This window comes from Marmota flaviventris, chromosome 6 (genome assembly GCF_047511675.1).
Source record: "Marmota flaviventris isolate mMarFla1 chromosome 6, mMarFla1.hap1, whole genome shotgun sequence".
Classification (NCBI taxonomy): Eukaryota; Metazoa; Chordata; class Mammalia; order Rodentia; family Sciuridae; genus Marmota; species Marmota flaviventris.
Window position 1 is genome coordinate 61,798,388 of NC_092503.1, and position 17,139 is coordinate 61,815,526.

Consider the following 17,139-nt stretch of genomic DNA (forward strand, 5'->3'; position numbering starts at 1 on the left):
AGAGAGGAGACTAAATACCCAACACACTTGAAATGATGGGGAGAAATTCAGAAAAGATAGAAATACAAGAACTCTTAAATATGTTGTATTCAACAACATTGATCTGGTATTAGTTGTCTCAGTTACTTTGATTTCACTGAGTAGGGAGACTACCCAAATTTAGATTTTTTGTGTGAGGGGAAACATGAAAGTTTAGTGCCTCATTTTTGTGTTAAATGATAAAAATAAATCTTTAAAGCACTATTTTTTTTTTTATCATTTTGAACAATAGATTCTTTTTAGGGAAATATCTGTGGCATTTAAAAAGCTTTGGGATTTGGTTTAGGACATAAAATTCCAAATTTTTCTTATTTCAAGTAAAGTATTTCTCAAAGGACTTCATTATGTTAAAATTATGAGTTATACTTTTAGATTAAAAACATGGTTGTTCTATAATGGATTTTTAGCAGAAAAATGTCTCTGGTAATTGCTAGGGGACCAGGTATTTAACATCAAATGAGCTTAAAATTTTGTTCAGTAAATTTTGTATTTTAAATAATAATTTTAAAAAGAAATATAACTTCTATTTCTTTCCAGATTACTATGGACACTATATATAACTATAGAGTAATTAAAATCATTCTAATTACTTTGTATGATGAAGTATTATAACAGGTGTGATAATATAATATTCCATTATTTGGAGTTCTTTGCTTTTGGTTCAGTTTGGTTTGGGTTTTTGCTGATATCTGTATGATTTCTTTAGTGAAAACAAATTGATGGTAATGTGTTCTATATGTGTGTATATTTTGATTTCCACCCAATTCTGTCAGTTTTTGATTCTTCCTATTTATACTTCTATATATATTCTCTACATGTGTCTTATTCAGTTTTGCATCATTAAGTGGTACTCCAATGTTGATGGAGGAGTAATTCTGGGAGTATTACTGTTATTCATACCGGGCTAATTTGCTTATTGAGTCTAACAAATTAGATTCAGCTAATTTGTCAACAACTTCCTCAAAAAAAACGGCTGTGAAATTGATAGCACCATCCTGGGATCATAATGGTGTGTTTTAATTACCAAATGAATTGAAGCTTTATGGGTTTTGGTTTTGATTTTTGTGTTTGGTACCAGGGATTAAATCCAAAGGCACTTTACCACTGAGCCACATCCCCAGCCCTTTTTAATTTTTTTTTTTAAATTTTGAGACAGGGTTTCCCTAAGTTGCTTAGGGCCTTACTGAGTTGCTAAGGCTGATTTTTGAACTTGGAGTACTCATGCCTGAGCCTCCCAAGCCTCTGGGATTATAGGTGTGTGCCACTGTGGTGCTTATTGGAAGTTTTGACCATCCATTAATATTATCTTTGTGGGTATATTACATTATTATCAGAGAATTTACCCTATATGTTTTTTAGTTTGAGGAAGTTAATGAGTTTTTGTTGACCTAATAATATGTTCCATTGTTATAAATTTTTATTGCTATTTAATATAAATTCCTATGCATATTTTTAATAGTAGGGAGTTCTATTATGTATCTGATGGATCAAGTTGTGAATTGTGAGCTTTAGAGTTTTGCATGGTAAGACCCTCAGTTGATATCTGAACTGATTTCCTTCTACAATTTTTAGAAGGTCCTATTAATAGTTCACATAATACTGATTTTAGTTAAATTAATGTAAACAACCCATACTTATTTAAAGTAACTTCCAATTAACATAACCCATGTAGGTTGAATCCACACAGAGTATGATAAGAATACTTGGACTGTCTGCAACCTTACCCAACTACCTTGATGTTGCGACATTTTTACATGTTAATCCCTACATTGGACTTTTCTACTTTGATGGCCGTTTTCGTCCAGTACCTCTTGGACAGACGTTTTTGGGGATTAAAAGTGCAAATAAGGTAAAATACTCCGTTTAATAATTATATTTTTCTAAAAAGTATTTATGTTGACTTACTGTTGAATACTTGTCTGGAAATTAAGACTGCAAAAGACTATTCTAGTAGCATTCCTAATGTGCTATCTAAGACAAAATCAAATATACGTCCTCAATGACTGGTAGTTGAATACATCTTACAGAAAGGTGCTTGTAGTAGTTTGTATTGCTATTTTCAATGTATATTTTGTGTTCTTAGTAAAATTTCAGAAAGTTCCTTTGACTGAAACCCATTGTAAAATAATAAGAGCTCTACTAAACCAGTAATAAATATTTTAATATAATGTTAACAAAATAATAAGATAAATTATATAATTGAAAAATAATTTTGTGGTAGCAACCATAAGGGGGGATATTCTGTTTAATTTAAAATGTTTTATATTTATCATATATATATATATATATATATATATATATATAGTGTCATTTCTAAAATTCTATATAGTGCTTCAAAACTTTGCTTATCTAATACCTTAAGTAGTACTATTTGCATTATTAGAGTTCTTATTACAGACTAATTTGATAATATGAAGGAAAACTTTGTTTTACATTTTATACAAAACTGTGTTTAACATTTATTTTTTATTATTCTCTTCAACAACCCATATTTTTCTTTAGAAGAAATAACTGTATGATAAAACTTACAGCCTTTTGACCTCCTTAGTAAAGAGAACAAGATGCAATCATATGCTATCATGTCAAACTTGTTCTTTATTGTGTTAATTTACTTCTTTCTAAAAATATATTTTATTTGTAAAATAGAGCCTTATACCATTGTAAGTTAAATATTCGCTAATAGATTTTAGAAATGACTGTTACAATAGATATGTACACTAATTGCATTGCATAAATGTCAGAGATCTTTCAAATTTTAGAGATCTTTTTCAGATTTATTCATAATAAATATCACGATATGGTAATATTATATGAATATTTCAATATTTGTTGATTGTTTTAAGTGCTCTCTAGTATTACTTGATGCTTGTTTTTTCAGTCATATTTAATATATATTTGATTATTTAGTTCATTTTAATGTATCAGAGTGATAAATGTAGAACTGCTTCTTTATGGCTTTAGATTATATTTTGCTTTATAATTTAAATGTTAGCAGATGGTTATCATAGAGATATTAGGAAAAGAAAATTGTTACAGATTTCTGTCATTCATCTTAAAACTTATTTTCTTTCAACTGCATCATACAAATTGATAAATCCTTTAAAACTAATTAAAATTTTTATCACAATATGTTAGCATCATACTCATGAAAGGAATGGTGTCAGAAGATGAGCTATCAATTATTTTGAAGATTTAGAAATTTAGAAATTTTTAAAACGTATATATTTAAATAGTGTAAATAGTTAATTATGCTTTTTTAAATAAATGTAGACTTTTTATTATTAAATTTATTAATATTATACTAACTTGAAATATGCAATGGGTAACCATTAAGTCTTCCCCCAAGGTGCTGTCAATATGTTTTATAACCAGTTGTTATTTTGTCATTTATTATAAGAAGACATCCTTGTAGACTTCTCAATTTCATTCCAAAATTCATAATATGATCCCGTTGTTATAAAAGAATATGACAAAGTGCTATAAGTAATGTTCATAATTTCGACTAATGGCTTTGTACAGAATTCAACCCAAAGTGTACTGAAATAGTTATTGGGATTTATTTGGTGATAATAGGGTTGTTTTTTTAAGTCATTGGTGGAAATAAATTATCCTATGATCACCCTAACCTATTTAGCCACTATCAGTTAAAATAGTTCTAGATTTTAAAAATGTTTATTTTACTGAAATAAAAAATCCAAATTATATTCATTTCACACATACATGACCCTTTTCCTCACCTTCTTACCTTTCTAGTTAGACACTTCCTCATCATTAATAGGGGAAAGGAAACCCTTTTTTAAATTCAGTTTGTATATTAGGTTTGTAATTAATCTGAAAACTTTCTGTGGAAAAAATAGTTCTCCTGTCCATACACATTACCGAAATTATCTGTTTCCTAGGATCCATCTCAATATGCCATTTGCCATACCACCTGAAGTGTTCTCACAGCTTTGAGAATTAAAAAGGAAAAATGTATATATAGATTATGGAATGAAATAAAAGAAAAGCAGCCTTTTCTAGGGAAAGTAGAGAGAACTTTTAAAGTTATTCTAAAATACCTATAACTAGTATGTTATTCTTAAAGATAGTGTCTTTTAAAAACTTGGCATTCTTATCTATGAGTAAGAGGAAGGGGCATTCTGAACCTTTGAAGTATTTCATCAGTAGTTTTAATTGCATTGTATTTGTTTCTTATGGGAAGTTTTATGTATTTGTTGCTTCTGTGTATACTAGTCTAAGAGGTAAAATAAAAAGGATGCATTATAATTGACAAAGTTTTATTTCTAGGTAGAAAGTTTATAACATTTCATTTGACATTTTTTATGTTTTATAAACTTTAAGATGCAGCAGTTGAATAACATGGATGAAGTATGCTATGAAAGTGTTTTAAAGCAAGTAAAAGCTGGACACCAGGTACACTTAATTTATTTTATAATTTTTTAAAGACTACTTGTTGATAAAAATTTCTAATTTTTAGATTATTCATGAAAAACTTTTCTTTGAATTATGGGACAGTGACTCAAAGGTTTTATTTCTTAAAAATTGCTGTACTCAATAAGTAATCATATCCCACAAAAATAATCATAGATAATATTGACATCCGACTATTAATAGGTCATGCATTTTGTTTGACATTTTTAATACAAAAATTAAAGTTTAGAAAAGCACCAATCTGTATTAGCTCAAATTTTTAATCCATATCTTCTTACATAATACAGAAATTTTTAGTGTTATATTATTATTACTATTTTCATGAATTTGTTTTAATTGAAACACACACACACACTTATATAAAATAACATTTTGTATTGTTTTATGGTGTTCATGAATTAAGCAGTTTGGGGATAGGTGTGTAACTCAGTGATAGAGTGCTTGCTTACTTAGTATGCACAAAGCCCCTATTTAGATCTCCACCACTGCAAAGTAAAAGAAAAGAGAATAGCAGTTTTATTTTAAAACTCTTTTTTATCCCAAATTTTTCAATTAAGATTGTCAGTTAAAAGAAGAATGATAATAATTGCTTATAGAAAAATTAATCATTGTTCAATTGTTTATGTTTCTTTGGGTAGATTTGTTAAAGGATTTATTTATTTATATGTACAGTGTTAACCTTCAAGACATATGATATGTTTTTCTGGCCTTTTGGTTTTTAAATTCCTTTTAAGTGCAGGAGAGCCTTTTGTCCCCCAGATTAAATCTTATTTGTAGCACCAATATATATAACATTGTGACTTCACAACATGGGACACCACCCAGTAAAACACCCTGGAAACATTTTGCCTATTTTTCGTAAGCAGTTTTAAAATTTGTTTTTCTAAATAATCTTAACAAAATGTGCTTAATTTTAAGAATAACTTTTTTATTATTTGTTTTATCTTTATTTTTGGTCCTCTTATATTTATTTCAAACTGTTTTAAAACTTAACTCTATTTATTAATGTTATTTTTAATTGAAAAATAAACCCTGATTATTCTAAATTAATATTAAACTAATTTAAAATTATTAATAATAATAGTAGTGTTTGATCTTTCCTAATTCTTATTTTTCCCTAGCTCTTAATAAATGCCTGAAACTGATAAAATTATCATAATTCATTATCTCAGTGAATCTTTCAGCAGCCTCTGAGGCTGGAACTATTATTCTTCCGCGACAGATGAAGAAAACGAGGTTCTCTGTAAAATAAAGCATGTTCTTGTCCTCTGATTTTGTTCTTCTTTTTCACTATTATGTTGGCTATTCTGGGTCTCCCTTTTATTTTGAACTGTGAGTTAATATTTTACATCAAATTTTTAAATTGTGATGATATTTCTTCCATCACAAGAAAATTTTTTAAATCTATGATAGATTCCACTATTTGTGTGTTTTACTAAATATTTTTTCTTTTTAAATAATGAAAATTAATATATAAATACTTTACTATGTAATGTGGAACGGATGTTTTATCTTTTAACTCTAGCCAGGAAAACACCTGTCACTCTTTGCAGTATCTTTTGTAATTGAAGAAACTTGCAAATATTAGGAAAAAATCATAAGAAGCTATTATAGGAATGTTGTTGTATTGCCCCTCTAATTAAGGATATTAATCAGTTTTTTTTCCTCTTTTTAATTAGCACTTACCAGAAATGTAGATCTCCTAAAAGATACCAAAATCATTGATTTTCAAGTCTCTTTTATAAAACGCAGAGCATTTGTGTTTAACCTATGTATAGATATCCATACCTATGTATAGATATCATCCTGTATATTTTAAATAATTTCTACATTATTTGTACCACATAATCACAATGTAAGTAGTATGTAAATAGTTACACGGTATTATTTAGGGAATAATGAAAAGGAAATGTTTATATGTGTTCAGTACAGATGTGATTTTTAAAAAATATTTTCTGTCAGTTCTTGGTCGAATCATGAGGTTGAAAGCATGGATAAGGTACCCACGCACAGATCCTTATAAAGTAAGAGGGCTGATTGTACTTTTTACATTATTATAGATCATAAGCTTGCTTTTCATTGGAATAAATTGTATTTGGGGAGTAAAAAGAAGTTTTGGCCAACTGTTTTTAGTAAGAATAGCAAACTCATGTATCCATGTGAAAACATATGTAAAATATACACTGTTGTAAATTCTAAGTAATGTAAGAAAGTAGCTTAATAATACCTTTAACTGACAGTAGCATATCTACTTTTAAAGTCTTTGAATCTGTTTTCCTTTTTTTTTTTAAGGACTATAGCCTTTATCATGCTGTTTATAATTGTTCTCTTTTACTTCTTTTTTTTTTTTTTTTTGTACCAAGGATTGACCTAGGGCCACATTTAACCATTGAGCCAAATCTCTAGTCCTTTTTGTTTTTTATTTTGACATGGGGTCTTGCTAAGCTGCTCAGGGCCTCACTAAGTTACTGAGGCTGGCCTTGAACTTGTATTTCTCCTGCCTTAGCCTCCCAAGCCACTGGGATTACAGGCATGCATCACTGTGCTCTGCTTAGAATTGTTATTTAAATAAATTTATTATACTACTACAGAATTTTAAATATGAATTTATAATTAAAAATATGTCTTTGGTAAATAAAATGCAGCTTTATCCCTAAATGTTGGAAAAGGAAGTAGTTTCAATTGAAGAAAATTTTAAATAAATGTGTAATTTAAGGGATCTGAGGAAAACTGTCTCTTCTTTCTTTTCTGGCATAGTTCCATCCCTATAATAGGGACTATAATGTCTCCTTAGAAATCTTGATGTATAAAACAGAGATGCTGAACAAAGATATTTGGTCAGTAGAGATGTGGTCTTCCCGCCAACTTTTCCCAATTTTAGTGTAGATTCATTCATTGCTTTGTTTTTTAGAATGAAAGCTGACTAAGGGCGGGCTCTTATAGTAAGTTTTGATTTATTGTCATAAATCTGGTGCCTTGTTACAAAGGACAGACATCAATGGGATATACAAAGGAAATCTTCAGTGACTAGGGACTGGTTTCCTAGAACATGAGGAGCCTATCAATTGAATGTGGCTGAGGCAGAAGTTGGCAATAAGAATTACCTCTCCAAGTTCTGTCATGTCATGACATCCATGAGTGCCAATTCTTTAAGAAGTGTCAACACTAAGCATTCTTCTCTTGTACTCACATCTGGCTAAAACTGCACTGTGGGTAATTGTATAATGTTTAATTATTGTTTGAGAGCCTGTGGACAGACTTTGATATCTTAGATTGTATCAGATCTGTGCTGTTCCAAACAAGAATTAGAGCAGATAACTATGACCCTTCTGTAGGCTGTATACACTAAGGAATGAGGTTTAGGCTGTAGTTTCAATTCCTGTTCTTGAATGATGTTTGTTTTCCATAGTAAGAGGATTTACTTAAGCTTTGTACATATCTCCTCATTATTTTAATTATAAAAATAAAATGACATTTTAAAAATAGTTTCTGTTATTTTATCATTATTAATGTAATTTTATACATTTCTCTCGTCTTTTATCCATTCACATATGCAGCTTTTCATTTTGCTGATCCAAGCACTTTTATTATTATTTATAATCCATTGTAAATTAGAATTATACTGAGTATACAGTTTTATATTCACTCTTTTTCTTAATGACTAATAAACATAATGTACCTTACATGCTCTTCACTATTTTATTATCTACAGATAAGTAAAAGAATCTTTTTTTCAGGTTCCAATTTGCAGATACTATATAAGTCTGTTTGGACTTTTAATTTTCCCAGTCCTCTGACGTATACATGATTATTTCCTTTTTTTTTTTAAAGTGATGAATATATAACATGTTAGGCAGCTTCTCAAGGTCATACATCTAGTTAAGGCTGGCATCAGGATTTCAGTACAGGTCCTTTGTTAATAAAACTTTACATTGCTCCTTTGCCATTTAGCTGACATTGGCTGTTCCTTTATTATTGGTTATTCCCCCATTATTGAGTACTTTAAATGATTGCAATTATCTATTGTTAATGACAGTGCTGCTGTAATGATTATCTTTCTACCCACTATTATTTTTTCTGTGTAAAAACTTATTTATGCTGCCCAAAGTGGCAAACACTTGTAATCTCAGCTACTCAGGAGGCTGAGATAAGAGGATCATAAGTTCTAGTCCATCCTGGGCAACTTTGTAAGATCCCATCTCAAAATTAAAAATAAATGGGGTCAGGGATGTGGCTTAGAGGTAGAGCACTCCTAGGTGCAACCTCCAGTACTTCAAAGAAAAAAAAATGAATTTACATATGACAAGTTCCCAAAGGGCTTTATGACTCAAATGCTACCTTTTTATGATTTGCCACATTATTCTAGAAATGTACTTCAAATGAATTACAACATTTCCTTGTCACCACAGACCTACATTAGATTATATAAATGTCTGCTATATTTCTTAGGAGCAATCTTATAAATGTAGTGTGATGTAAATTTCTGTCCTAATATGCTTTTGCCATTTTGAATTTATTTTTTTCAATCCTAAGGCATTTTCAGTCAGAGTAGTGTCATACTAGTGAGTTCTGTTTTTATCAATTATTATCTCTAAATCACAATTATAATAACCCAGATATGCATACTTTTTTTTTTTTTTGTATTCTGTTTTGGGTATGCGCTTATTTGCAATTAGAAAAACCTGTTCTTCCCCACATTTTTGTTACATACTGTGACCCTATGATATTTTAACCCCTGTTCTAGTTTTATTAAAATGTGATTTCAATATGATTAGTATGAAAGATATTGAATAAAGAAAGAACTTAACAAATTTAACCCTTGGGCATGCGAAAAAGTAATAGTTTCAGGAAAAAATAATCACTGTTAATTCTACTACCCTGAGATAGCTTTTGTAGGTATATGTCCTTCCATTTCTTAAATGTACTTTTCCCCTTTAATTCCCTGTTCTTTTTTCCCCTTGTATTCCTATAGCTTCTCTAAGCTATTGTATTTTTCTGGTTCAAAACTATGAGCAATCCATGCATAGAAACAATATTATTAAAATGTAAATATATGCTTTGCCTAAAGATATTATATTTCAAAATTGTAATCCATGTGTTCTATGCAGTGTTGTCCTTTTAGATTTTGTATTCCAGGAGGATGGTTGCTACTAAGAAAGATTGGTTATGAGGGGACACTTTTGGTTTGGCTGCTAGTATGGTATCATGCACATGAACTCTACAGTAAATACGATTCGATTGGTATGAATTCCTTGTCATTTAAGACTTAACATACTTAGTGAAATAAGGGGCATGGGAAATTTGAAATACATATGGACTATATCCCACTAGTTGAAACTTGCCTCTAGTGTTGATAGTACTACAAAGTCTAGGCCAGTGCCTTCAGATTGTAAATATTAATCTGATAAGCCAGTTGTCTTTATCATTAATGGAATCATCACAAGTCAACAGTTCTTTTACAAGTAGAAGGGAGATCAATGGAGTATAGGAAGGGGATTGAGGAGTGAAGAGGAACAGGAAGGGAGGAACTGCTAGATGAAATTGATTAAGTTATGCTATGTACATTTATGGATATACCACAGCAAATTCTATCTTTACGTGTATCTGTAAAGTACTGATTTACAAAATGATAAATAAATAGAAGGAAGACTGGTCGAACAGAGGTAGGAGAATGGGGAAAGGAGGTGGCAAGGGAAAGAGAAAACATTGGGGACTGAAATGGAGCAAATTATATTCCATGCATGGATGATTATGTCAAAATGAGGCCCACTATTATTTATATCTATAATGCACTAATAAAATTTAAAAAAAAATTAATTTAAAAAAGGTCTATGGAAGACTCTTTATTTTGTTTTCTAAGAGCTTAAGTCTGGCAGACACTCTGCATAATAATCAGCTATAACTCCCTTGTCATCTGTGGGGTCCAATACCAAAACTTGATAAATAAAATCTATAAAATTCTTTTTTTTAAAAAAAATATTTTTTAGTTGTCAATGGGCCTTTATTTTATTCATTTATATGCAGTGCTGAGAATCGAACCCAGTAGTCTTTATCATTAATGTGCCTCACACTTGCCAGGCAAGTGCTCTACCACTGAGCCACTACTCCAGCCCTAAAATCCCCACCCCCTTTTTTAAAAAGTTTTTTTACAATATAATTCAAAAACAAAGCTCTATCATTTTCACTTCTTCAAACTTCCTGTATTATATGAATAGTTCTAGAAGGTTGCTCACAACTTAAATTTTCACTGTGTCAGTCTTTTCAAAAGAATTGCTCTATTTAAGTCTTCTGTTTGCAAGCTAATCTGTTGAGTACTATTTGTCCAATAAAATTATTTATTTTGATAAGTGGCAGCTTCTGCTGAATGCCTTTGTAATATATCTAGTACTGAAATTATGGTGTAGATATTTGTTATGCATGACTCTACACATTTTGATTTTGAAGTTGGGGTAGATAACTGTTTCAGCAAGGTTAGCAATCCTTGATAAGTAGTCATTGATATTGAATTCACGTAGGGGTTTGTTTTCAGAGACTTGGAAACCCTCAGAGGATTATTTTTCCCTTAAAAAATCTTGAAGAGACATCTTAACTAAGCTGTAGTATTATATCCTATGCTTTTGTTATCAGATCAGCAAAGAACTTCCAGTACAGTGGAATTTCTGAACTGTGTGTTTTTCCACTCATAACTGAGGATCAAGATGATCTTATCCCAGTCACTTGCTATCTTTGTGTAGGGTTCCAAATAATAATTCTAAGTAAATGAATTTCTATTCATCCACCTGTCAGTAAACAAAAAATACATAGTTCAACAACCTTTTCTTCATGTCTAAAAAACAGCCAAATTCACTCTTCCATTATTCTGCCAAATGTTGCTGAGTAAACTCTATATGTGCTTCATTATAAGAGACTTCCTTTTTAAAATTTTGTTGTACATGTAAATACAGCAAATTATTGGTAACATGCGTATGCATTAATAGAAGAAAACAAAGTCAGAGATTTGCTTCTGGAATTGAATTATAGTTATTACATATTACCCATTTTTATTAAGCCACCACATATTTGATATGTTGCTTTTCTTTGTTATTAAAAGAAAATTCACTTATTTCTTATGGGGCTATGTGCTTAAACTTCAGCTGGATCATATTGCCATTTAAATATATCTTAATAGTTAGTATATAGTAGTAAGAAATATGTATGGCAGTCCAGTCTACACCAAGAAAACCAGTTGTTTTTCCCTAGTACCACATCGTGCCACTGTAATTCCCCCAATTAAAAAAAAAAAAAATTCCTTTAGTAAATCCTTCTGGCTTTATCTGTTTTTGTTTCTTACCTTCATATTTGGATATTTCCCTGGTTTTTTTTCCCAAAGTACTTTGATTTTATCAGAGCAGTTACTTTTCAGAACAGTATTGGAAAGATTGAAATATGTATCCATTAAAAAAAAGAAAAACCATGATTTTCAGGCAACTAATCAGCTTTTATGCTAAAAATTAACAGTTACTTAAATATACACATAAATTTATTTTGTTTCTCCCCATTTGAGTTAAATTAGAACAGAGAAATTTCATGTTCAAAAGTCATACTCTGATCATACTATTCAACAGATTTCAGTATACCAGTCATCTAAACTTGTGTGCTCATGTACTTAATAGATTTTATGTGCAGCTTTGCCTTAAAAGTATTAAAAACAGTAGGAGGCAGTTGTGTTCCACTCAGGCATGTGTGATGACAGATGGAGAAAATCTTTTCATGTTGATTTTTCAACAGTCCTACTCTGCAAGACTTCAAGCTCTTCTTGGCTATTGGGAAATTAAAAGTTGGCGATTCAGCCTTTAATTTTGATCCATCTGCTCAAACTAATGAGACGTCTCATTTGTAAGCTTCTCTTAGTGTTACCAAATGCAAGTACAGTTTTATCATTCCTGTTAATAATTCCCCTCCTCCTGTGTAACTTGCAGAATGGGAAAATAATTGATGCTTTAACTCCATTGAGATTTTTCTTATTATCCAATCTTTGTTACAAATATAGGAAAAGAAATTAGGAACGTCCTCAGATTATAACATCTTAGAAAGTTAACTTGTTCTTTTTTTCACATTGTCAAAAGAGTTAAAACCTTTATTTAGTATATTCTTACTCAAAAATCTAACCTCCAATTTGAAAAATAAAAGACCATGTGTTATTTTAGAGGAAAAAATATCTTTGACCTTGGATTAATTAATGCTAAAGAGCAACCTTTTTTTTTTTTAATTTAGATGTGTATATTTTGTAATCTTTCTCTAATGTTTGTAAGTTATTAGTGGATGTTTCTGTTTTTAATAAGAAACCATCTTTAAAAATTGACTAATATTATTAGATTAATTTAATATACTTCTATTGAAGGGAATTGTTTTGTTAGCATTGTTTTTTGGGTTATATGAAAGTAATAATTTATATATGATCAAAGCAATTTCTGCCATGCTAACTTTAATGAAAATTTCTATTGGCCTATTTGCTTTTAAATAGTTTTTAATCCTTCAGATATCAGCATCTCTTATTCTTGGTAACAGTTTTTCTATCATATCAAATTTGTCTAACATGACTTTTCATTGGGAATTATTTGGTTGTTTTTCTTTGTTCCCCCAATTCCATGAGGCTTAAATACAAAGGAATATAAAATCAAGATTCTTAAGGAGGCATTTTAATTATAAGCATCAGAGGTAAAGATATTTCTCTTTCATCTTTACCACCAAGAATGGTATAAGTAAAGTAATATTTTTGGTGTTTTTAACTACAAGAAAATTTAAAGGAAGCATTCCCTAAGTCTGTGCTTTTGAATCCCCCTACCCACCCCACTGAAAAGCTCTGCTAAATCTTATATCAAATTGAAATTGCTTTAATCTTATATCAAATTGAAGTTGCTTTGTCTGCTAATATTTCACAAGTAAAATAATTTTGGGTACTGTTGAGTTCTCTCTTTTACATTTTAGTTAGTGTTACAAGTATCTACCTAGAATTTTTGATATAAGAATTTCATCAGTATATCTATATACAGTGAATATAGTAAAAACATTAATACTTTCTTTTACGTATGTCTCTTTCATGAACTGTAGTATTCCTTTTTGAGGATGAGGAGGATAAGGTATTGAAGCTATTCATTTATACATTCATTCATTTCTCAATTAATTTAACAGCCATTTATTATCCACATTCCATGGTGGAGGTGCTTGAAAAAGAATTGCAAGTTCATTAACTTCCCATTTGAGTCAAATGTCAGATGGACGATAGTTGATATAAAAATTTGTTAAAATAAAGGCCAAAAGAATATCTTATCATAGAGGGAATTTGTGGGAAAAATATAATGAAAATTTATCAATAATAATTTAATTATGATTATAAATTTAGTATTTAGATTTTAAAAATTGAATATTATACTTCAAGAGCAATTTCTTAGCACTATAAGCATTGATGTACTATGTATTTGGAATACTAATAGATGCTTATTTTTTAGCTGAGATGAATGGAAGAACAAGACCTATTTTACTCATTCTCTTTTTATAGAGTACTGTTTTCTCACCAACTATTAAGTTTTCCTTTCTCACTGGTAGTAAGTTAATTAGATAAATATGTGTTCATTAACTAGAATATTTTGTCATTGGTAAATGATAACACTTCTTTCAAGGAAGCCCCCAAATGTAAGGGGGTTTTTCCCATATTTTTATTGGTACATTATAATTGAACATAATGATAGGGTTCATTGTTTCATTTTAGAACATGCACACAATATAACTATATAATTTGACCATATCATTTCTCATTATTTCCCCTTTCCCTCCCCTCCTCCAATGTGAGCTTTTTTCAGTGTTTAAAAAGAGCTCTTTCTGAATACTTTCAGAAAAAGACTGATGATTAGTGTCATATTTTTTTTAGTTTTTATGTCTTTGCATTTACTTTTCATTCCACAAAATTACTCTTAAACATTTATCTAAAACTAACAATGGAGAAAGAAATTGATTGTTGAGGTGACAAAAGTCACCTGTGTTGTAGAAAAAAATTCAGTTTGTGTGTCTCATTTATATTTCTTCTGCTACTAGACTGATCAGAAAGTATGGTTATAAATATTATCACATGGTCATTGGTCATCTCTGATTCAGGAACATGAAAACTATGTTAATTTAGACAGTCCATTGTTTTTTTCTGCTTTTCAAGGACCAAAGGTAAAGTTGATTTGCAGATTTTAACTATCAATCCTGTATCATTAATAAAATGATTATTTTTAGAGGCAAAAGTTTCTGATACAAGAACTTATATTTTAAAGCAAAATATACAAAAGATTATAGAAGCTGTAGAATTGAAAATAGGTACAAAAATCTGATTTCACTTTTTTTTGAGAGAGAGAGAGAATTTTTTAATATTTATTTTTTAGTTTTTGTTGGAGACAACATCTTTATTTTTATGTGGTGCTGAGGATCAAACCCAGCACCCTACGCATGCCAGGTGAGCGTGTTACCGCTTGAGCCACATCCCCAGCCCTCACTTTTTTCTTTAATTTTTTAATATTTATGTTTTTAATGAGACAAGGTCATACTTTGTTGCCCCAGCCAGTCTGAACCTCCTGGGTTTGATAGATTTTATACCTCAGTTTCATGAGTAGCTTGGACTGTAGGAATGTGCCAGTGTGCCCAGCTGTTGTCACTTTTTACCTTATTTTTCTGGCCTTTATGATACAAAACTCTTCTTGATTTACCGCCATTCTTTAATCAATTTGACTATTCCTTTTTTTGGGCGGGGGGCGGGGGTACTGAGTATTGAACCCAGAGGCACTTTACCACTGAGCTACATCCCCAGTCCCTCTTTATTTTTTTTTAATTTAAAGACAGTCTCACTAAATTGCTTAGGGATTACAGGTGTGTGCCACTACGCCTAGCTGGCCATTCTTTTTTTGTGTGTCTCCTTGGTAAATTTTTTCTTCTTTATCTGGCTTGGCCCTAGACCTTTTTAAAATTTGCACTCTTTCTCATGATTTCATCCTATTTCAGTTATGATCTTTGTAGAAATAACTTATGTGTATATTACCAAACCAAAGCTCTTTTCTGAAATCTAGACCCATATGATACTGTGTGGCCTAAGTACCTTATATGCCATATTTGTGAACCAAGCTTATAATCCTTCACCAAACCAGTGGTATTCCATTATTCCTTGGTTTAGTAAATGGTGCAACTATGGATTTAGTTCTGTCAACCAGAAAGCTAAAAGTCATCCTTGTCAACTCTGTCTCCCTCAGTCTCAATTGTATTTCCTCACTAAGGCCTATCCATTTTACCTCCTCAGTATTTCTCAAATATGCCTGTTTCTCTCCATCTCCTCCTTTCATACTCCATTACCACCATCACCCAATCCAGGCAACATCAGGTCTTCCTGGACTACCTAGCTACTTCCCAACAACTCAGGCTACGTCCATTCTGGCCCTCTTCTACCTTCTTTATATGTTAGAATGATTCTTTCAAAATGTAATTCTGGTTTGCTATTAGAATGCGTCAAAGTCCTTTATACAGGCCCAGAGGTTCCCATGTTGTTTGACCATTATTACTTCCCTCCTACACTCTTTCACTCCCACCTTTCACCCCCAAAGCCTTCTTTCCTCCCTCATCATAGTAAAGTCCTTTCACTATTATCTGAGCTTTTCTATATTTGTTCCCTCTGCCTCACACACATCAGTATTCTGTTTACTTAATTATCTTCTATTAAATCCTTGAAATCTCATTTCTTTTTAAACTTTCCTCTTTCACCTCACTAGCATGCACTGCAAAAACACTGTGTATGTCTTCTTCATACAGTGAGCTATATAGTTTTATACTTTTTCTACCTGTTATGGCGTAAAGTCATTATAGGATCATAAGTCCCAATGGGAAAGGTTGCTATCTCTGGGTTTAAATCACCACTAAAATTCTCACAGCCTTACCAGTACCTGGCTCACAGTCAGTGTTTATGTAGTGGTTGATGAATAAGTGAATGGGAGAGTAGGTAGTGTTATTATGTCTAAACTTATTCTTAGAGTATTAGAGGTCAGAACATTTTCAAAAAAAAAGAAGAAGAAGAAGAAGATAATCATGAGTATTGAGGCTGAGGGAAGAACAACTGAAGATTTGGAATAACACTAAAGGTGACTTTTATTACCTTATTAATGCATTTGATTTTTCCCCTGTAGGCTATAAAGAACAATGAAAGAATGCATGTATTCCTCTTGAAGGTATTTCATTATGTAAATTTATTCTTATTATTTCCTCCAGTTATAGTTCTTCCTGTTAGAAGTATTAAATTATTTTATTTCTCCTAATTTAAGATATCTGACAAAGCTATTTTTTTATGTTACAGACTTATCAGTTGTGCCACAAGTTATTTTAAGTTAATATCTTATTTCTTTCTTTTATTCTCATTAAGCCCTTGAAGGAATAACTTTGAACCCTTTTAAAAATTCATATTTTTAAGAGCAGAGAAAATTTTCATTTTTTTGAAATATAGCTCATAAGAGTACTCATACTCTTAAAATTTTATATATAACAGTTTATTAACCTTTTAATATTCTCCTTTCTTTCAAAGGGGAATATTAGTATTATTTGATGGCTATTGACATAAATTTTTCCCTAAGTGTTTGATGTTTACAAGTTACTGAACTAATATATTTTTATAAC

At 30.6% G+C, this 17,139-nt stretch overlaps 1 protein-coding gene across 3 annotated transcripts in view; it reads left to right on the forward strand.

Annotated features, from left to right (window-relative positions):
* The window catches only part of Ascc3 (activating signal cointegrator 1 complex subunit 3), a 364,887-nt gene that overhangs the window by 140,087 nt on the left and 207,661 nt on the right, over positions 1–17,139 (forward strand). For 2 of the 3 annotated variants that reach the window (XM_071613180.1, XM_071613179.1), the window contains exons 12-13: positions 1,712–1,888; positions 4,381–4,452. In XM_071613180.1, coding sequence (XP_071469281.1) covers positions 1,712–1,888; positions 4,381–4,452 — 249 coding nt within the window. Of the gene's footprint in view, positions 1–1,711; positions 1,889–4,380; positions 4,453–5,591; positions 5,701–17,139 lie in introns of those variants that run through there. The other variant, XM_071613181.1, reaches the window with a different exon arrangement.